General features: G+C 42.1%; 3 protein-coding genes and 2 long non-coding RNA genes across 9 annotated transcripts in view; 3 read left to right on the forward strand and 2 right to left on the reverse strand.

The window, feature by feature from the left end:
- The window catches only part of tdrkh (tudor and KH domain containing), a 5998-nt gene extending 4257 nt beyond the window's left edge, over positions 1–1741 (forward strand). For all 4 annotated transcript variants that reach the window (XM_029133153.3, XM_029133154.3, XM_029133152.3 and 1 more), the window contains exons 9-13: positions 123–187; positions 316–467; positions 564–674; positions 800–854; positions 1074–1741. In XM_029133153.3, coding sequence (XP_028988986.1) covers positions 123–187; positions 316–467; positions 564–674; positions 800–854; positions 1074–1129 — 439 coding nt within the window. In that variant the 3' untranslated portion in view covers positions 1130–1741. The remainder of the gene's footprint in view (positions 1–122; positions 188–315; positions 468–563; positions 675–799; positions 855–1073) is intronic.
- Positions 1–2622, reverse strand: part of LOC129603439 (uncharacterized) — an 8239-nt gene extending 5617 nt beyond the window's left edge. Inside the window, exons 1-2 of the long non-coding RNA XR_008693294.1 lie at positions 2572–2622; positions 1841–1910 (exon numbers count right to left, since the gene is read on the reverse strand). This is a non-coding gene — a long non-coding RNA (uncharacterized LOC129603439). The remainder of the gene's footprint in view (positions 1–1840; positions 1911–2571) is intronic.
- Positions 1950–13433, forward strand: mbtd1 (mbt domain containing 1). 2 transcript variants are annotated; one of them, XM_029133149.2, is made up of 17 exons: positions 1950–2122; positions 3039–3243; positions 3345–3478; positions 3567–3681; positions 3773–3855; positions 3927–4044; positions 4309–4443; positions 4544–4632; positions 4806–5040; positions 5245–5300; positions 5401–5505; positions 5594–5741; positions 5882–5964; positions 6094–6328; positions 6487–6558; positions 7416–7571; positions 8068–13433. In XM_029133149.2, the coding sequence occupies exons 1-17, from the start codon at positions 2102–2104 to the stop codon at positions 8184–8186; spliced, it is 2109 nt and encodes a 702-aa protein (XP_028988982.1). In that variant the 5' UTR covers positions 1950–2101; the 3' UTR covers positions 8187–13433. The 2 variants fall into 2 exon arrangements, with proteins under 2 accessions (XP_028988982.1, XP_028988983.1); XM_029133150.2 differs by lacking the exon at positions 7416–7571.
- A 1891-nt stretch (positions 13434–15324) lies between these two features.
- Positions 15325–18230, reverse strand: LOC114845292 (nucleoside diphosphate kinase A2-like). The gene is made up of 5 exons (XM_029133155.3): positions 18101–18230; positions 16546–16678; positions 16043–16144; positions 15829–15941; positions 15325–15734 (listed from the first exon to the last, which is right to left on the reverse strand). The coding sequence occupies exons 2-5, from the start codon at positions 16672–16674 to the stop codon at positions 15620–15622; spliced, it is 459 nt and encodes a 152-aa protein (XP_028988988.1). The 5' UTR covers positions 16675–16678; positions 18101–18230; the 3' UTR covers positions 15325–15619.
- A 7460-nt stretch (positions 18231–25690) lies between these two features.
- Positions 25691–26915, forward strand: part of LOC129603438 (uncharacterized) — a 22448-nt gene continuing 21223 nt past the window's right edge. The window contains exon 1 of the long non-coding RNA XR_008693293.1: positions 25691–25908. This is a non-coding gene — a long non-coding RNA (uncharacterized LOC129603438). The remainder of the gene's footprint in view (positions 25909–26915) is intronic.

The raw sequence follows: 26915 nt of genomic DNA on the forward strand, positions 1-26915 counted from the left end.
ACAGGGTTTCAATTTTATTTCAATTTGCTGCTATGTAGCACATGATGTTGTTTGTGGCATCAGGTGCAAATAGTAGAGCTGAATTATTAACAGCATGTGCTTTTGCTTCCTTATCATTTCAGAAGCGACTTCCTCAGTTTACCATTCCAAGCTATTGAGTGCAGCTTAGCAGGAGTCAGACCAAAAGGTAAATCCGTCATATCTATCTCCTCATATCACACGCATGGGTGAAACAAAATCATAATTCAAAGTGAGAGTTATTTTTTGTATTACTTTTTTTTTTATTTCTCAGACTCTTGTCGTGTTGTTTTTCAGGAGAGACGTGGACTGAAGCAGCCCTGGATGAATTTGACCGACTGACTCACTGTGCCTCTTGGAGACCCCTGCAGGCTAAACTATGCAGCTACTCCCACTCTGAGCTCTCCTCCTGGCCCAATGCCAAGCTGTACGACAACAGCGAGGGCAGGGTCAGATAACAGTTTATCACAAATGTATTTGTTTGTCTCTTTTGTCTTTTCCCTTGTTTCTGGGACACATCAAGTAACAACAAATCTTGAACTTAGACTGTAGATATTGGTGAAGAGCTCATACGCCTTGGCCATGCGGTGAGCTTTCATGAAGTAGAGAACGGAAAGACAGACGGTGACGGCCTTGGGTGTCTGCAGAAGATGCTGGTGAGTCACTGACCACATATAGCTAAAGTTAACAGTGGAGGACCCAGGTTACCGTGTCAGTTTAATCCTGGAATGTATGATTACTTGCATAAACACTTACATATTTATCTCTTTTGTAACTTTAGGATGATGTGATAGGAGCATCGTCAGAGCTTAGTCTCTCCTGTATCAGCTTATCAGGTAAGACTAGACACTGTTTAGACACTTTTTTTAGCCAGGGAGCAAAGCTATAAAGCTACAGTGAGAAGTGAGGCAACCTTCAGTGACAAGTGTTGGCTCATCAGCTGACTGTTGTTACGTGGTTGATAAATCTACGTGCAATTGTCCACCAACCTTTAATTCTAGATAGTTTGCTGTGGCCACTGCAGAATGATCTGTTTTTTTCCTTTTGTATCCCAGAAGTCGCCTCAATCTCAGGAAGCGTTGATGATGTCATTGAAGATGAGCTGCTCTGAGACCAAAGACAGAGAGACAAACCTATTTTTCCTATGCTGACTGAAATTTAACTGACTTCATGAACCATAAGTTAAACAAATGTGTCCACGGCTCATTTTCTTTCTTTTTCTAGCACTAGCCATCCACTCCTCACCATTTGTTCCAACAAGATGTTTCCTTGTTTGACTCACATTTATTTCCCCATCTTGAAGCCTTACCTCTATGACAAGTGTGCATCATTTGTTCCAGCCATATCTACTGTATTGCTGATGCAATACAAGTCTTTGTTACGCTGCTCTGTTTTTAGCTATTTGAGCTTTGCTTAAATGTGTTGTTACTGTATTTTGTTTTCAAAAAGTGAACACTGAAACAAAACTGACTCAGTGGAAGCAGAGGTTTCTGCTTGTGAAAAGTAATGTTTTTTTATTTTTGTTTATACTTGTAAGCATATTGGAGTTTATGTCTATGCATTAGGCTTTACAAGTTTAAAAATTATTCAGTATTGTTGAGTTAGGTTTTCAATGTGAAAATGTGGCATCTACTGTATCACTAGCTAATGATAGCTGATAAAGTGTTTGACTTCTGTAACCAAATGCACAATATAATAAAGAATTTATTTTGCGTCACTAGAACTGCCTGTCTTTACTTTGAAATTGTGCACGATTCAAGTTCAAGCGTTTACATTTTAACAGAAACAATCTTAAAAGGTTAAGGCAGTTTATCTAACAGACCTTTCATTCAGCTCTCATTTCCATCGCAGAGCGCAGTGTTTTGTTTCTGCATCGGTCGATGACCTCCATTCTGGATTGACCAATCACATGAAAGTAGGTTACGCTCGCACATGCGCAGAACAGCAGAGTAATTTGTTGATACACTGCTCAGTAGTATTCATTTAGACTTTGGTATTCCAAAGCCCACTTTATTCCTGGTTTATGGGTTTCATTCGCATTGGGCAGCACAGTTAACTAGAACGTTATCTATATGAAGGGCTGATGGAAGACACAAGGGATTTGGTGAGTGCATTTAAAACATTTTAGGGCCGCGAGCCTCCCGAGTGCAGAGGATTTGCCTGGGCTAACGCTTCTCCTTTGTTGTTGTGTGTTTATCGTAGGCAGCCAGTTGTTCAACCAGCGTGAAATAATGAAATGCGATCCAAAAACACAATTTAGACAAAAAATAAACTGACGGTTAGATTGGTTGCACGTTTGCGGTTATAAATATGCTACGAAAATGAAAAGCGTTGCTAGCTTGTGTGAATAAAAACGGGAAAAACTGGTTTCCGCTAGCTAGCTAGTTGTGCTAACGTTAGGTAGCATTAGGAGCTTTTCTAAAAGGCCGCCCCTTAGTTTAGCTGTTGTGTTAGTTAGCTATGTTGTAAACCTTAAATTACGATTAGAATATAATAACTGACTGGCAAGTCTCACTCTAATTTTGGAGATTTATCGCAGGCTTAATAACTCACATAAGCGGATTCAGATAGTAGCAGCTGTGATGCTGAAAGCGAAGGAGGAAGTAGGCAGGCTGTGACAATAGTAAACATTTATACACTTTTCCGGATTATTCTCAGTCTACAAATATTCCTCACAGAAGTCCGGCTTTTCATAATTACTTGCCGTTAGCCCAAATAGCCTAGTTTTTAAGCAGAAATCACGATAAATTACAACTATATGTTTTTTAATGTCCTAATATGCGTTTTCATAATCTTCTGTGATATTCATTTTTGGACTTTATACTGTTGACTAACACAACAAGACATTTAAATATATAAGCTTAAACTTAGTAGACAGAGTTTTTTCACATAACATTTATTTTTTCTGTAATTTACAATTCATGACATTTGTTATAAAAGACATATGTTAGTTGCAGTTATATTGGCAAATGTTAGCATTGATTAAGGTTTTAATGGTTAGTTACTGTCTGACTTTGAAGGCTGAACGCACATCACGTCCAGAGCGTAAGCGGAGAGACTCGTTCGGGATGTTCGATGGTTATGACAGCTGCAGCGATGACTCCACCAGTAGCTCCAGCTCAGATGACAGCGAGGATGAAGTGGTGCCCTCCATTCCTGCCAGTCTGCCTATCATCAAGAACAATGGTCAAGTGTACACCTATCCAGATGGCAAGGCTGGAATGGGTTAGTGCATGGAGGTTGATTGGGTCTGGTTCTGACATATGCGTTTAATCATGCAAGTCGGATTTAGCATGTTTTGTAACTTGTCTATCTTTTCGTCACAGCTACGTGTGAGATGTGCGGGATGGTCGGAGTACGAGATGCATTTTACTCCAAAACCAAGCGCTTCTGCAGTGTGTCGTGTTCTAGAAGTTATTCCTCAAACTCCAAAAAAGCAAGCATTTTGGCACGGCTGCAGGTAACCAGGTTATAAATTCACTGTAACCCATCGATTTAAGATGACTATGGAATTTCTCAAGCATTGATTTTTGCTGTAATTTTGAAAGGGCAAACCACCAACAAAAAAGGCAAAAGTCTTACAGAAGCAACCTCTAATGGCCAAGTTGGCAGCTTATGCCCAGTACCAAGCAAGTCAGCAGAACCAGGCCAAATCAAAAGCTGGTATGTTAAACCAAATACAGCCACCACGTAGGAGGGTAATAGTGCTTCTCTTTTTACATGTACTACAAATTTACATTGTTGTTTTTGTCAGTGGTCATTGCAGAGAGCTTTGACTGGGGTCGGTATATTTGTAGCAATAACACAATCGGCGCTCCAGTCAGCTGCTTCAAACACGTAAGTAATAACTGATCTAGTATTTTTTTCATTCTGAACTAAATAACCTTACTGTCTCTTCTGTGCTTCAGGCCCCTATGGGGTTATGCTGGGAAGATGTACAAGAAGGTGTTAGGATTGAAGTTCTCAACTCTGATACCAATCTTTCCACTAAGGTCTACTGGATAGCAGAAATCATTAAGCTTGCAGGTGACCTGTCCTATCATTATGACATTATGCAATATTAATTATGAATATTTGTCACACACATATTTTATATGTTGACCTAAAACTGCTAGCTTTTTTTCTTCCTGCTGGTCTCCCCAAACATGTGCTTTGTACTGATATTAATAACTATGGAGGCATCAACTCTTCATTGAATGACTGCACCATTGGCTGCAGAAGTTGAAGAGCTTAGATGTTTATAGACACTGATACAATGTCAACTCTGCACTGTCTCGTCATTTTCCACAGGGTTCAAGGCTCTCTTACGGTATGAGGGCTTTGACAGCGACACCAGTAAAGACTTTTGGTGTAACCTGTGTATCCCTGAGATACATCAGGTGGGATGGTGTGCGTCTAATGGCAAACCCCTTGTACCTCCAAAAAGTAAGCATTGTGTCAAACTGTTTTCTATTTCTCTTAAGCATTTTGATATGCATTCCTGGATGGGTTGTGGTAATTGTTATTTTTGTAATCTCACACACAGGCATACAGCATAAGTACTCTAACTGGAAAGCCTTTCTTGTGAAGCGTCTCACTGGAGCTAAAACACTGCCACCAGAATTTAATGACAAGGTGACACACTTGTGCCAAAATAGAATTAAATATATCTTTCTAATGCACAGTTCTTTCTTTAAAGAGACTAATATTTGTATTATGTTAATTGAATGTCTTTAATAATTTTTCCACAGTACATAGTGTTTTTTTAGGGTTTGTTTTTTAAGCATCTGTATGATTCTTTGTTGCAGGTACATGAGAATTTGCAGTTCCCCTTTAAGAAGCTCATGCGGGTGGAGGTGGTGGATAAAAACTACCTGTGCCGGACACGGGTGGCACTAGTGGAGCAGATTATTGGAGGTCGCCTCAGGCTGGTCTATGAGGAGAGCCAGGATGGGTCAGATGATTTTTGGTGCCACATGTATAGCCCCCTAATCCATAATATCGGCTGGTCACGAAGCATTGGACACCGCTTCAAAAGATCTGGTGAGTTTGGGAAAGTTATAAACTAAGTCATACATAAATGCCTAATTAGAAATATTCTTTTTTGTCCTTAAATGCCTCAGAATACAGATGACCTACACTGTTTGTGTCAAGGATTCAATGTTAATGCATCTATTTTTAGGAGTGTACTCTCGGTTTCTCCTTTAGCTTAATGAGCCATTTTCTTCTGTTACTTACTTTTTTCAGATGTCACAAAGAAAACCGACGGTCAAGTTGATGCTCCAGCACAGCTCTTCCAAAAGGTAATATAAAAACTTAGTTTATGATAATGAATAGTGATAAAATGTGTTGTAGTGTTAGAATAAATTTTAGCAAAACATTTGTTTTTTGCCTGTGTATCAGGTAAGAGAAGTGGACCAGAATAAGGACTGGTTTAAAGATGGGATGAAGTTAGAAGCCATCGACCCCCTCAATCTCTCAGCTATATGTGTAGCAACTGTAAGAAAGGTAAGTGTTCAAGTTTATTAATTTAAACAATGTCGTTGTGCCGTTTTTATTTATTTCTCCAAATGAACATCCTTTCTCTGCTTTTTAGGTTTTGGCAGATGGGTTCCTCATGATCGGGATTGATGGTTCCGAGGCAGTGGACGGTTCAGACTGGTTCTGCTACCATGGCACCTCCCCCTCCATCTTTCCTGCTGGCTTCTGTGAAATCAACAACATTGAACTCACACCCCCTAGAGGTTCTTCACATACTTTGTTTATTTTAATTCTTAGAATGTGAGCATTTGCTCCCACTAAAAAAGCTTATCAGGTAGAAGCAGTTTGAAAAACTAATGTAATTTGTCAATATCCTGGTGTCAATGCTGACTCTTTTACCCAGGGTACACTAAACTGCCATTTAAATGGTTTGACTACCTCAGAGAATCAGGTTCAATAGCTGCTCCTGTCAAGCTATTTAACAAGGTAAGCTCAGAACTTGTATTTTAAGTCACTCTATGATCATGATTACTATTATTGATTTCTGTCTGAAATAATGAGATTTATTAGTGTTTTGTGTATTTACAAGTCAGTTTTGGCGATGTCTTTCTTTAGGAGGTTCCTAATCATGGCTTTCGACAAGGCATGAAACTGGAGGCTGTTGACCTGATGGAGCCGCGGCTGGTGTGTGTTGCCACAGTGACTAGGATTGTGCACCGGCTACTGAGGATCCACTTTGACGGCTGGGAAGACGAGTATGACCAGTGGGTGGACTGTGAGTCACCTGACCTCTACCCTGTTGGATGGTGTCAGCTGACAGGCTACCAGCTCCAACCTCCTGCTTCACAGAGTAAGGCTTGTTGTGCTTTTGTGATTACATGAGATCTTATCTATGATTGCTTCTTTTTAAACAGTTAAAATTTAAATGCTTCATTTGTGTTGTATATCTTCATTGTGTTATATATTTCTGTAGAATTGCATTTGAAAAGTTTTACTTTTGTCTATCAGGTAGCAGGGACATGCCTCCGTCTGTGCCCAAGCAGAAGAAAAAGGCTCAGCAGTACAAAGGCCAAAAGAAAAGTAAGCAATCCTTCATATGCTTTTAATTGGTTTCTTTCCTCTTTCTACACCTTCTCCTTTTCTTGAGTCTCGTGTCATCACTGGCAGCTGTTGTGGTGATACCACTGCTGCTGTCTTTCTGGTCACCTGTTTGGTGTCTCTGGGATACTTCTTGGGCATTCTGTGTCTCTTTTAAGGAGGTAGTCAAAGGTTTGATCTAGTGCCTTTTTGAGTCATACCAAGACACTTGGAAAAGGGATAGATCTTTTCTTTTAGTGTTGCAGTTTCTTGAGGTATACAAAAGCAGAAGCTCTGTAGGTCCAAATGTACACCTTGTGGCAAAATGGTTGATATTGAAGTCTGTGGCTATCAATAATTAAATTTTAATTTGTGTTGTTCAGGTGGTTGTGCTTTTGATTGATCAAAAACATCAATTAGTTTCAATTATAATCTATTTACAGTTTAACTATAATGGAAACAGTTTGAAAATTTTAATATTTTAGATATCATTTTGTGTAAAGAATATTAAGTTTCAAGTTGTCATTCTTCAAAATTCGTAGTATTTCAAAAAATGTAATAACTTAATTAATTTAAATATTGGCAACCACAGCCTTTCATACATTTGCTGTAGATTGTTGCTGACAGTGCATCTGCTTAGTTGGGTCTGGCAGTCTGAGTATAGCTTACCAGGGGCTTATTCAGATCGGCATCAAGTGGCAACAGTGAGGTAAATTCAAAACTTCACCTTAAGATCTGACCCTTCTTATCTTTTCTTCCTGACACACGATCTGAACGTTACGAAACATTCTCCAGTTGAAATCACAACCCTGTGTGTAATAAGCCCCTGGTAGCTTACCTGAGTCTGGCTTGGTGTTTAGAGAGGAAGATTCCTGTTGGTCGACGGCCCTTCAGTCAGGCAGGCAGGAGGAGGAGCAGCTTCTCGGGGGATGAAGAGCAGAGTCCGCCCCCTTATCCTGCCCAGGGGCGAGCTCGGCCCTGGCCCCGAACGCATCTCCATCAAACCCATAAAACAGGTAAAGTAAACCTAAAGATAAAACCAAACCAGCACCAGGCTGGGCCTTCTGAGGCTCGGTGTTATTAACATGGGGCAGGTCTCTGAGTTATGCTTACAAGGTCAGCTGGATGCTGCTGATGCGCCAGTTTCTACCAATAAATCGACATTTATTCACGCGTTCTTTGCTGTTGTTGTGTCATGAATGTTTCCTGATGTTGGTACAGGTTTAGACTGGTATTACACTCTTCATTTGATTTATAGAATTTAGTTTTGGCATTACCCGTCCTTTGTTTCACTTTGAAGCAGATTAACGCATGTTTTGTTTTATTTAATAGCAGCTACTTGTCTTTTGTAGTTTTCCTGTCATGCATGTAGTAGTACTAGTAGTAGTTTTAGTAGTAGTATTTACATGTGCGACAATGACAAAGGTTTGTCCATAATATCAAGTGCATGAACACCATTGGCTCATCTGTGCTGCTGTTCTCTCTCTTATCTGTCTCCGTCCCTGTCTTTAGAGTCTCTTCTGCGAATGAAGGATGAGGCAGCGGAGGTGGACGAGTTTACCTTCTCACAAGGCACCTCTGATCAGGAAAGCAATGGCTCGGGCAGCTACTACATCAAACAGGAGCCCTGAGGTCACAGAGTCAGGACAGAGCACGAGAACACAGGACAGGATACACATCTGGAAAGCCCCAGTAAGCATCAGGAATGTGGAGTAAGAGTATCCTGGAATCACACACTTAGACCAATGCTACAAGTCTCCGCTGGAGTCCGTACAGGAAATGGCAATTGTGAGAACAAGGAAAGGAGTCATGCTTCTGAAAAAGAAGCGTCCTTCTGAACTCTCTCTTGCCCTCGTAGCTGTGTGTGCTCATACTCGCCCACCAAGGGCTCGGAGAACACCCTGGGTTGTGCCTCGGTCACAGATATTTGGGCATTCACTTTTGCACCACCTGGAGGTGATGCAGCGTTGGCTTTCCTCTCCAACCAGATGAGATATTTGATGGATAACAAAAACAGCCCTCTTTCGCCAGAAATGAGCGGTCCTGCAAGTCGACACAAGCCTATCAAGCCTCTGCCAAAATCTGGGCCACGCACAGAGACCTGTAGAAACTGTGACAACCATTTATTGAGCCAGGTCTTAAGTTTTTTTTTTTTTTTTTTTTTTGTTTTAGTTTGTTTTCAGGTTATTAGTCAGCCACTGAACGGCCTGACGAGAGAAGGCTGGCTTAAACAGGAACACAGTTGTGTATATTCTAATTCTGAACAATATTGCCGGGTGGACTTTTATGTTGTTGAAAGTACTTGAAGTTTTTCTTTCTTTTGTAATTATGACGTTTTGTTTTTTGTCTTTAATATTTTTTTGCATTTACACTTTTGGCTGGCTGTGTGAGAAACATAATGTGCATAGTTTCATAAAAGTGATTATATTCATATAAGTGGAGACATATTCAAACAGGATCACATAGAATAAATCCAGGGTTTTTGAAGATCCTAGCACAGTGCTGCTCACAATTATTGGTCAGTTGAGGATTTACACAGCTGCATTAATTTCTGGTTCTAATATTACAGATAAAGAGTTAAATCCATACTGCTGCTTTGCCTTTAGCCCAGTTCTCATTAAACTCAGAGAAATGATACCCATAGTTGAAGCGCAACCAAGTCTGCAACTGAAATATTATTTTTGAAGGGATGCAAAAAATATTTGCAGTAACTTTCTAATTAATACATTCAATTTCAAAAATTGTCTTGTCATTAAAACAGTAAAGTGGCATATGGACACTTTAGGATCTACCCCGAAATAAAACAGGTTTGCAGATGTAAATACAAAATCTACATTCCACATTCCATCAGACCTACATTAAATTGTATAAAGTGGGTGTTGCAGCATGTATCTGGTTGATATTATGGTTTTCATTTCTAAATTTCAGCTAGAGGTAGCTACAAATCCCACATAAACCACAAGCTTTAGCAACTGCTGCAGCAAAAACTCAGCAGTGCTACCGAGCCCTCAATAAAGGACCATGAAGAAATGTGCTGTAATGTTCATGAAGCTATACAAAGTTTTCCTTTAGATCCTACTTTTAAAGAAATAACGAGTAGCAACTTTAAATAGTGAGTGTAAGTAAGCAGCAGTGTATGTTGTGTAGAAGAGAAACCTTACTGGTATTATAGGGTCAACTCTGGCATGTCTCTCCCATTGTCCAACCCAAACAATACATACATTGTACTTTCCAGATTGGATTTCATTGCTGTCGGGGAGGAGCCTCAGCCGTGTGAAGCTGGCAACAACAACCGATGTTGCACTCCAAGTGTCAGCCAAAGCACACTTTTTATAGTCCTGTTTCTAACACGGACATACTTTCAACAATTATCTTGAGCTAAATGGCAGAAACACAGCATCTGCGTTATCCACATTCATATTAGCTGGATGGTGTCACTATCCCTTTAAACAGTAAAGCAAAAACTTCATGAGCAAAATTAGCAAATGTAATGTTTTCCTGATGGATGACTGAAGTGAATTCAGCACTTAATGTGATTTAACAGTGAAAACGTGGCACACTCATCCCTCCACACACTCAGCACATCAACAGCTAGTTTAAGCTCTTTGTTTTCAAAGATACCGGGTTGGCTTCCTTAAACACTCTTAACCAAGCAATTTTGTTGTCTGAATGCAATAATGAATGTGTTAAATATTTTATTAGAAGTAATATGCAAAAAAAACTTTTTTGCTTCAGTCCATCTTGTGTCAGAGCCATATGTATGCAAGCTAGTTCACGAGTCACCTGAGCCGCAGAAAAACAAGTTTGTCATTAATATTGAAACATGAACAATGCACTGCTTTTCCAAAAGTCTCTGAGGGCAGCATTCTTAAAGGACAACCAGAGGTGGCATAAATACATAGATTCTATACATTATATAAACAATATATATATATATAAATATATATGCCTCATTATTATAATGTTTCAGAGAATTGTGATATTTCAGATGCCATGCCTGGCCGTGGAAATAATAAGATTCCTCCTCTTTCATTCTACATAGAGCTAGATTTTTGCAGCTGTTTATCTACTACCTCCTGATGCTAGCCATGTTCAGCTAAAACAAGAGTGGGAAATAGACTATGGCAGTGTGTTAGCGTATGCAAATGATTACCTAAAAAGCTCCATATTAAGACTAGACACCAAACAGAAGAATGTTATCACAGCACATGAGGTAGTCTTCTAATTTGAATGATATGCAATAGAAAGAAATCCAATATTATTTTGCTGTGTTAAAACATATATTACCCACAAATGTCATGATCACTACATTAATATAATTAAGATGAGAGATGATTTAAAAAAATGATATTGTATTACTGTGATTTTTCGTAAGGGTTCATATACAGAAAATCTCACTGTATGGCCAAAGGCTTGAAATGCAGAGCAGATGTTAACTTCTCAGTGACGGTAAAAGATCTATAACTTCTCTTTCTACCAGTAAGGTTCATAATTTAATTCTCAGGAAATATGTGTGTCTTTTGTTTTGTAAAGCAAGTCAGAAAATCATCTGGGTTTCAAACAGCTGAAAGCATGTTCATTATGTGCATCAATACCGTGGAAGCAAAAAAGTGCCAGAATAACTGCCATCATAGGAGTGGCTGAAGATTATATTTCCCCAAAAAATGGCTATTTGATGCTTTGCATAAAAATATTTTCTTAACGCAACTGCATGTTTTTGAGTTGTATTTACTCTCAAAAAGATTTGCTTATTTTCCACAAAATAATTAACTCTTTTGCTACTGTTGTTACTGCTACCGTAATATTTTATTTGGATACAAAATTTCCAAATCGTTAAAAAAAATTTTCACAATTATGATGAAAAATATAGTAGTAGTTACATTACATAATCTGGTTTTCAGATCCTTTTATAAAATTATACTTATTATGGCACTTATTTGCATCTACGTCATTTACACAAAGGTCTTATTTCAACTAGCGTTTGTCTGTCTTCATGTTAAATTTAATATTTAATACTTCCGTGATTAATTTCTCATGCTCTGTTTAATCTGCCTCCTAGTAGTTTATTGTCCTGTGAGATGTGTTTGTAGCAGTGTGTTTTTTTTTAAATTCGTATCCTGATTTGATTTGTTACGATGCTCAACAAAAACTCAAGCTTCTAAGACCAAATGAGCATTAAAAGTGTCTCACAATCATTTGAAGCAGATGGGTTTTATATTAGGATCTGTCATGAGTTATTTTCCTTCTGATGTCAGGAGGCAGAATGAAGCATTAAAATACTCTTTAAGCAAAGTGAATTAATATCTTAGTATAACAAATGGAAAAGGACTGTTCTATAGACTAACTGCTGCTACCCTCCTTTAGATGCTCCCTGAATAGTCAAATGCACAATCAACACTGTTATGGTTCTTCTGTTCCTCACTTCTTGTAGACATTCAAATTAAATCTTTTCAACTTTAGCGCCAATGTAAACATGGAATATGTTTTGAATTCCAATCACTGGTAACCTAAAGGATTGATCATCAGTCGCTGGAGATAAAAGCAGTGTGGGATTTGGTGCACTGATAACGTGAGTGCATGTAGAACAGAGCACATTGTATCGATGTTGTGCTGGGCTTGTTTTTTGTTGTGACTGTCATTGGTTGGTTTTCATTTTGTCTGTGTTCTCTCCTTCTGTGTGTGATCACAAACATATGGAAGCTCGTTTCCACTAAGAAATAAAAAAGGTTGATAGGCTTATGTCATGAAATCAACATTCTAAGCAGGATTATGAGATACAAAGGCAAAATATTTGAGGTAATAAGGAATTTACTGTAGTTATTTTCCTTTAAAAAAATACTATACTAATGGAGCCTAATGGCAAGATTCTCCTCCAAATCCCTTTTCTATTAGATAATAATGTTCAGTTTTTGCATAAATGTTATATTTGTTCACCTGTGTGGTTAATGTTTGGAGTGTCACTTTGTGGCACGGCCTAACTGTATTGAGTTTGCTTATCCTGTTTCTGTCAATGAATCTAGGTTAAATAACGCTGCCTTATATAATGCAGTATGTGTAAATTGCAGCAAAAACTACAGCCTCAAGGAATTAGGGTAGACTTGCATGAATAGTTTCCTAAAACAAGTGATTAAAAAAACAACATTATCTTATCTATTATTTTAACTTTAACTTAATTTAAATGAGAATTTCTTTTTTGAATTTAGCAACTTCATAATATTCAATTATATTATTTGTCTTTTCAACTTTAGATTTTTTTTCTGGTAGTGATGAGCTTCCATAGTTTGTGGTTTGTTTGTGGTTTAAGAATTCTCTCTGGGCCAATCTTTGTTCCATCTGTTGTAGGCAGTGATAAGAAGCTATTGATTTCTTCTTTGAATACTAACACGGGTCTTTTGTATGTGATAACCCCCCACTTATATTTAACCATTATATTGTGGTGCTATATATATATTTGATAAAAATTACTTATTGTATTGGGATTACTATTGTCTGACAGTAATTGTGAGTTAAGAGGGTAATGGTGAAAATTTTTTATTTTGGATACAAATGAAAAAAAATCTATGTTAATAGTTATAAATCTCTTGATATTAACACTGACCGTTGAGGTACATTATTAGATTGCAGTTTAAAGTTTGTACATCTTTTTGATAGTGTATACCAGTTTCCTTTCATATGGTAAATTTGTGCTGTGATCAAGCTTTGATAGACTTTGTAAATAAAGCCAAATGTTTGGATCATAATAGTGGTTGTATTGGATGGCTTCTTTGTTTACAAGCGTTGCAAACTGTTTCCGCATGTCTGTGAAAGTTCATCTGGTGATTTTTGTATGATCTGACTTTTACACTGAATAAAAAAATGTATGACTTCAAATACTGATACTTTTTGCATCACCCATTTTTTTTTTCTTTTATGCATATGCAGACAGCACGATCATTTACACTGATGTGTGGAGTTGTGTCTATTGATAGGAAACATTTTGCATTCAGGCTAGCTGTCATGTTATGCAAACTGTAAATACAACCTCAAACACTTTATAAGCAAACAGGGCAATAGCTCAAAGGTTAAAAGACTGCTGAGATGTCAGGTTGTGATTTCAAGTGCTGAATATAAAGAGGCACAATGAACCAAAAGCGGTGGCTCACAGAGTAAAGCGGCTGTTGTGAGGCTGTCAGGTTGTGGGTTCAAATCTTGCATGATTATATCAACTTTTAGACGCAGCTCTCAAAGTGTAGCTTTAAAAGCGCGCTGAACGCTGCTCCAGATGTGAAGGGTTCCTCAGTGGTGTACTGGGTAAGACGATGAGCGTAAGTCGCAAGGTGTGCAGACCTCATGATCAAATCCTGGGCACTGCCGGTTCCTGAACCACACAACAGTCCTGAAGGGACTCCAGGGGGGGCCGTGTCCTCCCTGCGTTTCCAGAGAGGTGGAAAGAAGGCCTTATGAAACTGGGGAGGAAAAGCTGCTAAAATTTTTGATGAACTAAGTAAAATATTTACAGTTGATGGATGCACAACTATTAAGTACTTTAACTTTTATATAGCACACTAAAATAGAAACAAATTTAACAATTCATTCATACTCTCCATTCAGTCTCTATCAGCTTCTGTCGTTTCTTCGAAACTGATAAAAGATGCTGTTCTTATTGGTGTTTCATTCTGTGAACAAAAAATAAAAGTGACTACGTGATCACTGGCCTATTGGTACATTGCCTTTTCATTGACGTCATTGAAAGACTTATTCTGCAAAATTAACAAGACATACAGGGGGTCAGTTGTGGGCAACTGTGAAACCTTCACTTCTTTTTGGGGAAACTTAATTTCTTGTGAATACAAGTTTTTATATACTACTTATTACTTATGGCCAGAACACTTTATCAACCTGAACTTTTAAGTTACTAAAGAAAACAGGCACAAAAAGTAGCACCTGGTATGTTCCTACTCAAAAATAACCATAATGTTTTTTTTTTTAAATGAACAAAGGAAATAATGGCAAAAATTTACAACACAGTAACAAGATGTGAAAATGCATAATGTGTAACTTTGCCTGAAAAAAGTAAGTATTAAAACATACCTTTTTAAGGTTGTCAAGCCCGCATTGGTTCAGTTTTAATCCTAGACGGCCAAGGGCTCGTGCTCCTCCCTAACGTCATCTCTGGGCAGTTGTTTGCCAGGTGGAGATGACGACCAGGATAAGTTCCCATTCTTTCCATTGTCTTCTGACATTACCCACAAGCCCCTGCGCTTCACCACTAAGTGCAGCTATGTTACTCCGACAACCGATGGCGTAGTTTCCCTTTCACATTAATATACTGCAAGTGCTACATATGTACAGCTGTGTCAAGATTAAAACCAGTTGAGAAAATGGACTGCAAGAGAGGAGTGGGGGAAAACACCCATTTACCAACTTCAATTTATCACAGATTATGCCTCAAATAATCCTCCCCAGGATCTGATGATGTAACCAGTGATGTTGTGCAATCAGGAGAAGCAAGTAAAACATCCAATGACCTGTGCTATAACAGTTTCCTCTACCAGTGCAACAAGCTCCAATATTTTGTTAAGTAAAAACTGCTGAATGCGTGCATTTTTCTAACCTGCAGTAATAGAGTGTAACTCTAGCCGCAGCAACAGTGACAAAGATTCTCAAAGTTTACGCAGTCCAGGTTGTTTAGTGTTGTAGCACATTACTGATTGAACCATAACATGCATTCCCAAGAGTTGGCATCACAGATTTACACAGCATACACTTTGAATGTAGCAAATGGCACAATTCGGTTATGAATTTTATTGGAAAGCAGATCACTTGACAAAACTGACAGTAAAGTCACTGGACATTACAGGAATGTAAAGTGTCCCAAAGGAATGCAGAAATGACAGTGAACCAGATGTGGGCCTCCATTGAGGCCAGATCCCAGGTAGGTACGTACAGTATGATGACAGGAGGATGTGAGGAAAACTGATCTGAAGACCCATCAGGTTCTGGTCCCCACTAGGCTACATGAAATCATAGGCAAGAGTTAAGTGGTGTCCAGCCAGTGTAGGAGCACTGCAGGAGCCAGGCCAGCTCAGTAGAGCCAGTCATAGGCACAGCTGGTGTAGCAGACCAGCTCATCTGGTTTAAACCACAGGGCAATCTCCTTGTTGGCACTCTCTACTGAGTCGCTGCCATGGATGATGTTCCTGTAGGAACAAAAAAAGATCAATAAACCCTCTGAACTCACTCATTGCTGTAGATGATCTGTATGGAGTCCAACAAAACTCCAATTACACTCACTTTCCAACGTCGATGCAGAAGTCTCCTCTGATGGTTCCAGGCTTGGAGTCAGCAGGATTAGTCTCACCCAGCATCACTCTGCCAGTCTTTACCACACCTTTACCTTCCCACACCTGCAATACAAAGGTTTAGAGATGACGTGAGCTGCTGTTCTGCAACTCATCTCCCACAGTTTATCTTGTTCAACAGGAATCGCACGTGTACCGTCTCTTACCATGGCAACCACTGGACCGGAGCTCATGTAGGCGATTAAGGTAGGAAAGAATGGTCTTGCTTTTAAGTCGATGTAGTGCTGCTGAAGGAGGTCCTGACTGGCCTGCAGCACAGTAGACAAATATGTTAGTTTCACAGTCAAGGGTACAGTTAACATGCTCCCGTTTTACTTTCACCTCCGTCTGAGTCACCGAGCACACGCGCGTTTATATTGAGCCATAAGCAATAATCTACTCTGGCGACAGACCAGACGATGAGGGAAAGTTACATTTAATGCATGATGGGAAATAAAACTGAAGCTCAATTAAATGGCAACGTTGGATAGTAACTGCTGCAGATCAGAGGTTAGAGGATCAGGTACCTGTGACCCAGGGCTAATTAGTTGTGCTGCAGGCAGGAATAGACAAGTAGGCTAATCAGTGCACCGGATGTCAGCGAGTACATTCACCACCATGTGCCATGTTAGCTAAATATGACATAAGACATTAAAGTAACTGTACTTACACTCAGCATTTTCATGCCCACCAGCTTGAAGCCTTTGGCCTCAAACCTCTTGATGACCTCGCCAATGATGCCCCTCTGCACACCGTCGGGCTTGATGGCAATAAAGGTGCGCTCCTTCAGATCAGCCATGACTCTGAAATCAAACGAGAAATGGGGATTAAGACAAGCGACGCGAAGCAGAAAGCAAACCTGGGGGCTCACGCACATGACCGCGGTACACCCGTCACAGCTGGCCGCGGGGCTGGCCGCAGAGGCCCCCGACCCCATTGCACAGGTCGCGTCCAGACGACACTGCCCAGGTTAGTGTGGCTCTCAATGAAACGCACCACAAGCGCATACGCTCCACCCACTGAGTAAAGAGCTTTAGCCTCACTGTGGGTCACTAGGCAGAGTGTGTAGTTTGAACGCAGCACATGTCAATTAATTGACTTCTTTGGAAAAGCTACAACATATAATTTAGTTCCTACTATAAAGACATGAACGCAAGCTCATGTTTGTCTTAATCAGACACTGGAAACAAATAGACTAATGTAATAGAAACTGAACACCAACAAACCAGATTAGATTAAAATTGAATCTGACAATGTTCAAAGGGGAGGAAAAAAAAAAACAAAAAACAAAAAAAAACTATGTCAACCATGCACCTGCTAAAAACAGCCACTTTCACTTTTCAGGTCATCCAAGTTGTGACATCCAAGGCCAGGGGCTCATGTATAATCTGTGCCTCTTACAGTAATCTGAATTATCTAATGTGGCTCTCAGACAATTCTAGTAGCCTTAAAACCTGCAGTAGGGTGTATCTTAACTGCTTACTAATTGTTCTTCAAGAGGGAATCAATCTGGTACACGTGGATTGACAGAGGCCAAAGTCCTAGAAACCTCAACGCTTCCATTACCTCCAAACGATGTCTATGCAATTGAACGCATCACTACATAGACATGACCATCAGATGAGGATCGATAGCCTTTATGCACATCTGCTTCTAGTGAGTCGAGGTTAAATTAATCAATGGTGCACGGTGCATGTGCGACGTGCACAGCCGGACTTGAACGCAGCAGAGTTCGAGCGCCGGCTGCACTTGACGGCTGGTTGCGCCTCGACAGTCTGCTGCAGCAAAGCTCATTCCGACGAGCCAGCACAATGACTCAGTTCCATCTAATTCATTTCCTCATGAGGCGCGTGGACCTGCTTGTTCTGCTCGTTCTGCGCGCGCGCAGCGAGTGCAGGCCCCGGCCTTGAAGAGCGGCCGCGTGGCTCTTTGTTGGCGGCGCCGCGGGACAAGTTCACGTCCAAGCAGAAACGGGAACGCCTTCAGCGCAACAGAGCCACGTACAGCAAATACACCGTAGTTAAATTACGTACGACTAAAATAACGTACGTTTCTACGCTACGTAGACATTCCAGCAGACAACACCTTACATTACTAACGTCCCGCTTCTACAGGTATTAGTACGTTTAAACGTCACCATTAAAACTAAGAAGACAATTTAAGAGTAGGGTTCGTAGTTGTAGAAGATCATCACATACGTTTAAACTTAGTTAAACTCACGTTACCTTGACAGTTGGACTCCAGACAAGCAGCAGCTCCGGTGAACGTGGGAGAAGAGCTACAGAGGCTGCGCGACCGCCTTATATAGGCAAAGGCGGAGCCTGTTGGACGGAAAGTCTCATAAGCCAAAAAGAGCAGTTTGCTTTTTACTGCTGCGCCTCACTTTCCCTCAAACAGGGAATGGGCGCTATGTAATTCTTTTAAACAGAGCCTGACATCGTAGTACATTAAAATATTACGTATGAAGTAATGTTTATAAGCACATATACACGTGAATATGACATATGTTAGTTTACGTGTTATCTTATTTTTCTATGTGGAATAGCATCAACTTCAAGGTGCACTACTGCCACCTAGTGGATCGCTTTAGTGGAAACGCACGAAAAACTCAGCCTGTCTCCCTTCTTTATATGTCTGATTAAATAATAATATATTTTCACAGAACAATTCCCCAAGACATTATTCCAGGTTCATTTTAACTGTCTCTTTTAAATGTACAGGAAATCATTGTACTTCTTATTTGAGCTTTGTCAAGTTTTTCATTTTTTCTGATAATGTTCACTTATGTTATAAAGATTATAAATTGTTCTATTCTTAATTGTGTGTCCATTATATATTAATATTACTACCATTATTCTGAATATCATACAATGTCTTCCAGTTTTATTAAGGTTCCAATATTTCTGCAAAAATTTGTATATGCTTCTCTTTATCAATGCTCTAGCTTCACGTTTAACTAGACATGTCTTTATGCTGACCTGTTGACTTGTTTGTCAATGTAAGCCTCTGCTTCTCACCACTGATACTGAGGGGAAGAGAAAGACTATGACCTGCAACAAAGATCTCATGGTGACTAATTTACCGAGACACTTTGATGCCATCTTATTCACACCTGATAACTCACAACACCTGCTTAAATTATCATTGATCTTAAGTGCATTTGAAGCACACAGACCATTTCAGCCCTGCTCCTCTGCACCGATGCCTGGGGGCCCATCACTCTCGCTCGCTCTCATCCCGGCTTAATGTCATGCTTTGTCTACCTATTCCATATGTCCATTTCACACTAATTCAACCCAGAAATGAACCTCAGACAGGGCTCAGCTGGCACCTCAGCGCTGCTATCTGACAGACGACAGAAAAGGAGACAGAGGAAGGATGGAAGGATGGAGGAGGAGAGAGATACAGAGTCCATTGAAAGACATTGGATACGCTGAGATCCAAGCAGGCAATCTGAGGACATTGGTAGCTGGGGACGGCCGTCTTTGACACACAAACTGGTCAAGCATATGAAATAAAGCATTGTCGTCACAGCCATAAGAGCTGGTGAACTAGGCAGCAGAGCACAGCACACACTGGAGGAGCTCCACAGACACACACAGGTGCCTTCAGTGGTGCCACACTTTGGCTCCGACCCCAGATCCAGCTCCATCTTCTGCCGTTGTTAGTCTACAAATGGGGCAGGCTTGGCTAATCCATCAGTAATAGATGGCTGTGGCATCTATTATTAATGATAAGCTGATGCCACTCTCCTCCTGTCCCTTATTTTCTATTTCAATCCTTCAACCTTCACAGCTGCACTCACTCTTTGTTGTTGTTGTTGTTGTCTGTACACAGGCCCATTACGCTGTGTATATGTGCGTGCTGTATGTATCGGCGTGTGCTGTAATGGAAACCATGTGTCACTGGACCGTTATCTTCTTGTCACTTTCAGGGCAAAGTGGAACACTTAGAGCTGAAGAACGCAGGGGCTGCAGCGAGAGACGCGATGACACATCCACCGCGAAGCAACGCCCAGACACTTCTACTGTACAGTATCTTTAATTAGACTCTTTAAAATTATTTATATCAATTAAAACGTTACCTGCACAGATTTCTCAGTGTTTACTCTAATTTTGTAATTTTTGGTAGAATCTGCTACACAGAGTCTCTCTCTCAGCACGCGTGCACGGGCCGAGGCCGGGCCTAGATGGACGGGTCAGAACCGGACGAGAGGCAGCCTGGGTTTCTGAAAGCGGACCCCTCCCCCCCTCGCCTTTCCAGGAACAGAGGCCGATCTCATCAATAATTCAGCGGCCTTTACCTCGCTGCCGCCGCCGCCGCAGCAGGACGCGTGTGGGCGAGCGCGTCGGAGCAAGATGAAGCTTCTGTTGGTGCAGGACAAGTGTGCAGAGAGAAACGGGAGCGGGTCGCAAGCTGCGTGCACGCGTGTGCTGTACAGCGCGGCCTCTATACAGTACAGCAGTTCAACCATCGGCCCCTTTGCTGCACAACTGCAGTAAAAGATGAAGCACCGAAATTAGATTCATAAGATTTTAAAGCCATCAATAAAACTGGGCCTTGTTTTTTTGAAGGAAAGCTAATGTGGTGCAGGTGAAGCCGCGCTTTTATTGTGTGCCGATCAAATGGGGAAGAGTGAACACATATACCACCGACGCAGCATTACGGGGCAGGGGCGAGTTGACAGGCAGCTGTTTCAATGGGCCCAAAGAGAAAAACGCCCTCATCCATCAAAGCTGGGAGGAAAAGCTGAGGAGGCGTTCAAAGAGATACCACTGTTTATAACGGATCATTGGGCAAAACAATCACAACGGCGCCTCTGTTTCTCAACCTCTGCTTCTATTTGTTGAATGTAAAGGAACGCCTGCATTCAATCAACCTTCATTCCCACACTGAACCTCTTTAGCTCATTAACTGATACCAACATCACCTTTGGGAGCAGCTCCTCTGGGCCCGGCTGAGAGCAGCATCCAGGCCTCAGGCTCCCAAGGGCCCCGCGGGGAACGGGTGCCGAGGAGCGGAAACCGCCGACTCAGCAGCCGTCGCACTGATGCACCGAGGATGCGTGAATGGTGCCCGGCTGCCTCACGGCGACCTTGCCATCCTAACTGGGGCCAGTACTGCCCCATGTCGGGTCTCATGTTCTGGAGTCATATCGGCTCTCCAGATTCGATGCATTCGCCTGAAAAAGAAAACAAATATCTAAAAAACGCCTCCTTTGTCTGTGGCTCCATGGACGTCTTACTACCACCTTCAGTCGCATCCCCTGGCTCACGTCTTTACCTTGAAGCCAGAGGCCTCGGCGGCGAGGCAGCGGCCCTGGTGATTAATTAGACAAGGCCGCAGCTTAAAGGTGGAGAGCGAGTTAACGAGGGAGGAGTGAGACAGATCTTAACCCGTTCTGGTTTTAATAGAGGACAGCGATGGAATCAACAAAATGCAAAACACATAAGCCACGGCTCCATTACACATGTTTCTTCATTTACTCACTGTGCTTTAACGGCGTCCACGCTGCCGTCTGCGTGGCTCTGGTTCCAGCCCCCGGTCTTCCCTCCCTCTCTCACCCCCTGCTGATCGGGTCATTCAGCCCGCCTCTCTCCGGCCTAATCAGGTTAGAGGCGGCGGAGGCTCCCGTCCACCTTGATCTCCCTTCCGCCCGGTGTCCACCTCTCCTTCTCACCGGACCCGTTTCGCTCCTCGACGCTTATCTCCTCCTCTGCGGCCTCAGCCTCTGCTTCTCTCTCTCTCCCCCCGTTGAACGGCCCTGTCTCCTCCATCTTCGCCGCTCCTCTCGCCTGACGTGTGATTCACCCTGAAGGTTCCATCACTCGCTCCCCCCGGACCGGACTTCCCTGGGCTTCTGTTTCGGCCCCTCCTCCCTCCGCTATCTATGGATCGCGTCGACCTTCTCCTTCACCTTGCTCCAAGTCCCGGTCCCTCGTTTGTCAGACACGAGTTTGATCAGTGAAGAAGAACATCCTCGGCCGACCTGCGCATTGTGTGCTGCCCTGGAGGACTCCTTCGCTCTCCCTTAACATAAAGCACTCAGCAACAGAGGCTGCTGTTACCTCCACCCTCCCATCCTCTCCTCTTTGCTGCCTTCCTCTGTCCCGCCATGTGCGTAATCCTCTCAGTGACACGCGAAGACGGGGACGTGGACACCATGTGCGCACACACATTTGCACACGCGCGGGTGTGTAACCGGAGCACTCTCCTCTGCTGAGTGCAGCTCTGCTCACCTGCCTGCGCTGAGGGCTTTGTTGCGCATCTGAGTCGGCGCTAATGGGAAAAGTGTGCGGGCGCCTGAAGTTGGACTTTACATCGGAATTCTGGAGCCATGTGCTGTAAAGGCAACAATAACAAGCTAATCAACACGTGGGGGTTTGATTGAATGCGTGTATGCAGCGTGTGGGCTTGAATTCTGTATCGGTGTGTGTTTGACTAACGACATTGGACAATGGGTCTGTTTTAAAGTCTGCTTTGTTGAGTAAACATTCCGGGTAAATCCGTCTAATCCCTGGACACAATCATCCCAACACATGCACACGGACCCGGTGACCTGCAGCAACACACACACACACACACACACACACACACACACACACACACGCACGCACGCACGCACGCACACAAACACACACACACACACACACACACACACACACACAGAGGAAAGGTCAGATGAGGGTCTCGGGGTTGATCGTAAACAGCATCCGCCCAATGATTTACTCCTTCTGACCCAGACTTGAACCGGAGGACTTTTACGTGAAATGTGGCAAACATTGTTTTTCACACACAAACGCAACCGTCCACAGATAGAGGCCATGCAAGATGAGGCCTGGGCCACATCCTCACCGGCCCACAGTCTTGAAAACACTGAGACACATCTTATATAGAAACTCCTGTTGCGTACTCCTGTCACACAAGCCTTTAAAGCCCTCGGAGGCTCTCAAAATCTAAAATCAAAAGGGTTTAAGATTTCCTGTCACCTGATTTGACGCCTGTGATTCAACCTGCGAGACCAAAGCAGCAGTCTCGGACCGTCCATCTGATCTGCTGTCTGTCTGTCTGTCTGTCTGTCTGTCTGTCTGTCTGTCTGTCTGTCTGTCTGTCTGTCTGTCTGTCTGTCTGAAAAAAAATGTGGATCATTTTCTCTATTGACGTCCTCGAAACGCCCCGTTATTATTGCTATGATATCTCTTTTAAATACAACCGCAAGAAAATGCATGTAGCAGTGGGAGGAAAAAAAGACAGGAGCAGGAAACGGGAGACAGACACTCACCAATCAAAAAAGTCATATACTGTTATTGTCATCAGTGCTATTATTTTCATTACTATCACTATTATCACTATTACTGTACTTCCTCCTCATATGTATCCTATCCCACGCATCATTAGCCTGCTCTCTGTGGCCCCTGGGGGCTGCGTCATCATCTGCTGATGTGCCAGCACTCCTGCCGCCGTCGGCACGGTGACGCCTGTCGATGGCCGACCAGATGTTTTTTTTTTTTTCTTTTACCCCTTATTCTGGGATGGCGGCTGTGCCAGGTTCACCGTGGTAACCGTGGGATGGTGCTTTAGAAGCCATTACAGCGGCCCTCTGATGACACTCAAATAGCTATCATTACACCTCCTCCAAGGAGACACGGAGGAAAGGGGGGAAGGAGGAAAGGAGGAAAGGAGGTGGGAAAGACACAAGGCAGCGAAGGAGGAAGGAGGGATGTTGTAATACAGCAGAGAGGAAGAGGAGTAGCGGCGGAACGGACGAAGGAGGTGGGTCAAAGGTGCCAGGACACAGGCGCCGCTACGGTAAATTATACAGATGAAAAACCAAGTCAAGAAATGGAAGGTGGGTGGAAGAAGGGATGAGAGGGACAAGAGTGACTGAGAGACAGAATGGGGAACTCAAAATGATCGTTTCTGAGTTAACAGCCTCCAGCTTTTTTCTACCCTATTAAGTTCTATTCTGCCATTACTTGGGACTGCAGGGGGCTGCCTCATACCCCACGGTGTCCCCCTCTCTCTCTCACACACACACACACACACACACACACACACACACACACACACACACACACACACACACACACACACACGGTTATTCACAAATACACTCAGACTCTCTTCCACTCCCCCAGCTTCCTCCTACGGTGAACCTTTTCTGTCCCCGTCTCCTTCAGGTATTTCTTCTCCTTCTCTCCCTCAGATCAGTTGAATTCCAGAGGTTGTGAACTGAATGAAAGCGACATCAGCAGGATCAGTGTTTGAGTCCACCGCTTGTTGTGGTTTTTGCTCTTGCAGCAGCACGCAGAGCTGTCAGGGCCTCTCTTTGTTGCTTTCCTCTTTTTCATGACTCCACCAATATATATTTTGTCTCTTTTGTAAAAAAAAAAGTGTTGGTATTTCCAGAATTTTTGGGGAATTTCCACCCATTTACAATGCACTACACAGGAATAGAAGAATTCTGTACACAAGTAGACTTAGTGATAGCTTGTGGAGTGGTGCAAATATTTACATAATTTTAAATATCAGTCTACGCCACCTATAACATGTTAGATAACATTTAGAGTACTTTAAACTTGACCCCAAAAAACAAAAGAAAATCTAATTTTTGCCAAGTAAAGCATGATCCAGTTGTAAAAAAAATAAAAATGTTATTTCATTATGTACAAGCTTGTAGATATCTATGTGAGCGTCCTTTAATAAAATATTAAATATAATGCTTTTGACTAACATTGGGAATGCGAACATAATTAATTTACTGGCTCCGTTTATTCCAGTTGCAGCCTCGAGCGCTTAACGCTCAGATTGTAATACCCAAAGCTGCCACAAGTGGGCGGTGTTGTCCTCTACATTAGCTCCCGTACTGGGTCGGTTCATATATATTTTTGGAGGTTAAAAAAAGAGACAGAAGATTGATGCCTGGTCTGTGAATGTTGGTGCCTGTATGACTGCGCAGCGTAGGAGGGAAGGACTTTAGTGCTATTTAAAATGGCTGCTTTTAATGTGTGTTATTGCTTTTGGGAGGATATCGCCGAATTAAAGGCGTAAACGCACGTGAAGCATTATCCACTGTAAAACATCAGCGCAATTAAAACGAGGGGGCGGGTGGATTATTTTACCACAGATCAATCACTGGCAGTCACTTTACCCGAATGTCTTTCTTTGACATGTGTTGCCGGCGTAGCAGGAGCATGTTTCACCCCCAGTTTTAAAGCCTGGGTGTGCGAATGTGGGTTATACCTCACTGCTAAGCATGCATTTCTCATGTGCTTTTAATCTCATTGCTTTGCTTGCATGCTGATTTGATTACGATCGGGGCAACACAGCGCTGCTCTGGTCGCACCACGCGCTCCAGCATACTACAGTATATAAACCCTCGCATTTCTTTAAAAGTGTCTGAAACGAGGCTTTGAAACAGCTCGGATTAACTGATGTATTGCCTTTCTAAAAACAAACCGCCCTGAATCATTCATTAATTCACATTTGGCTATTACAGTGCGGGTTCGTGTTTTATGGGCATAGCAGCTCCTTCCTGTGTGGTAGGAAAGAGTTAATAACAATGGGCTAAACGTGATGAGTGAGCGAACTCTATGAAAAACAGCGAGCCAATCCGCGGCAAGATTAACACCTTACGCTGCTATGATTGGTCTAAAGCCCGGTCCTTGTCACTTAGCCCTCAACACCCACGTGGGGGCACGGACTTTGATTCGAGCTCTTATTGGCTGAGATGACACGCTTTAGACACGCCTGTAAAGAATCTCGCAGCGTTATTGGCCAAGATAGGGGCACTTTCCCTCTCCCCGTTCCAACCATATCCCTCCCCGCCTTGTTTTTCCGTCCGAGGGGAAAGGAAATATCCCTCTCGCGAGCTCCGTAGGCTCGCGCAGGCAGTCGCGCCGCCGTTGCTTCGTCTAGGAGGCGGCGCGCGAGCTCAGATCCGTTATAACCTTATTTTAACGGCACCAAAACCACACAAAGCTCGACGACGCGACCTGAAACACGTAAACCAGAAGCTCCGACGTGGCTGAACGTGAGTCTCCAGCTGTGTCGGGCGCCACTGTCTCCGAGTGCGGCTCCGTTTCCCCCGTTTCTATTCTGAGGAGCCGCTTCGCTCCCGTCCGTAAAAAACGGTTGTCCTCTCGCTTGTTTGTAGCTTAAACACAATGTCTGATTTCCAGCTTTTACCTCGACAAGAACGAACGTGCTAATAAACAATGTAATAATATGCAAATATGATACTAGAAAATAGGTTTTTGTACTTTAGCAGGCAAAACAATGCAACAAAGTCTCAGCCACTTTAACAAATAAATGCACATAATTTTACATAAAACTATTAATCCCGAAGGGAAATTGCTCAGTGTTGTGACTAATCTCAATCTAAACTGCAACAAGAGATTTAAAAACATATCGACCATAAAAAAGAAACATCCACGCGCAGAGATGGTTCGTTTAGCGTTTGTACGTAACACATTGAGCAATGTATTCTTACAGTATGCGGTGTTTTCACTTATCCAGGGTTTTTGGCTATAGGATTTATGAAGAACACAATGCAACAGGATTTGAGTACATGCACACAAAAAATGATTAATGTTGGTCCATAAATATTAGGTTCTTTGATTATATATATTATTGTATGATTTACCCAGTCACCACAGCAGCAGGCGCTGGCTTCTAGTGACAATATTGGTGGCTGGAGGAAAAACACTTAATATCCATCTTAATTCTCTTCCTTTTACCTGTTTTATAAACTGATGCAATTTTGTGACGCCAAAGAAACTTTTCCAAAGTCTTGCTACTAAATTATTTACTGGAGTAAATATGAGAGGCTGTTGAACATCTGCATTTAGGTGCAATATAAAAAAAGCCCTCAGACACACACAATCGCTTAAAAAGCTCACAAAACACTTTAGGCTCAAATTGAATTAGTGCCAAAAACATATGCAATGTGCTCAACCTAAGAGTTTAAAAGCTTTGACACTGGCGCTGTGTCAAAACCGCGTGGCAGCTGCTCTGAGAGTTGGATGCTAACAAAATAAT

Source organism: Betta splendens, chromosome 19, assembly GCF_900634795.4.
Source record: "Betta splendens chromosome 19, fBetSpl5.4, whole genome shotgun sequence".
Lineage (NCBI taxonomy): Eukaryota > Metazoa > Chordata > Actinopteri > Anabantiformes > Osphronemidae > Betta > Betta splendens.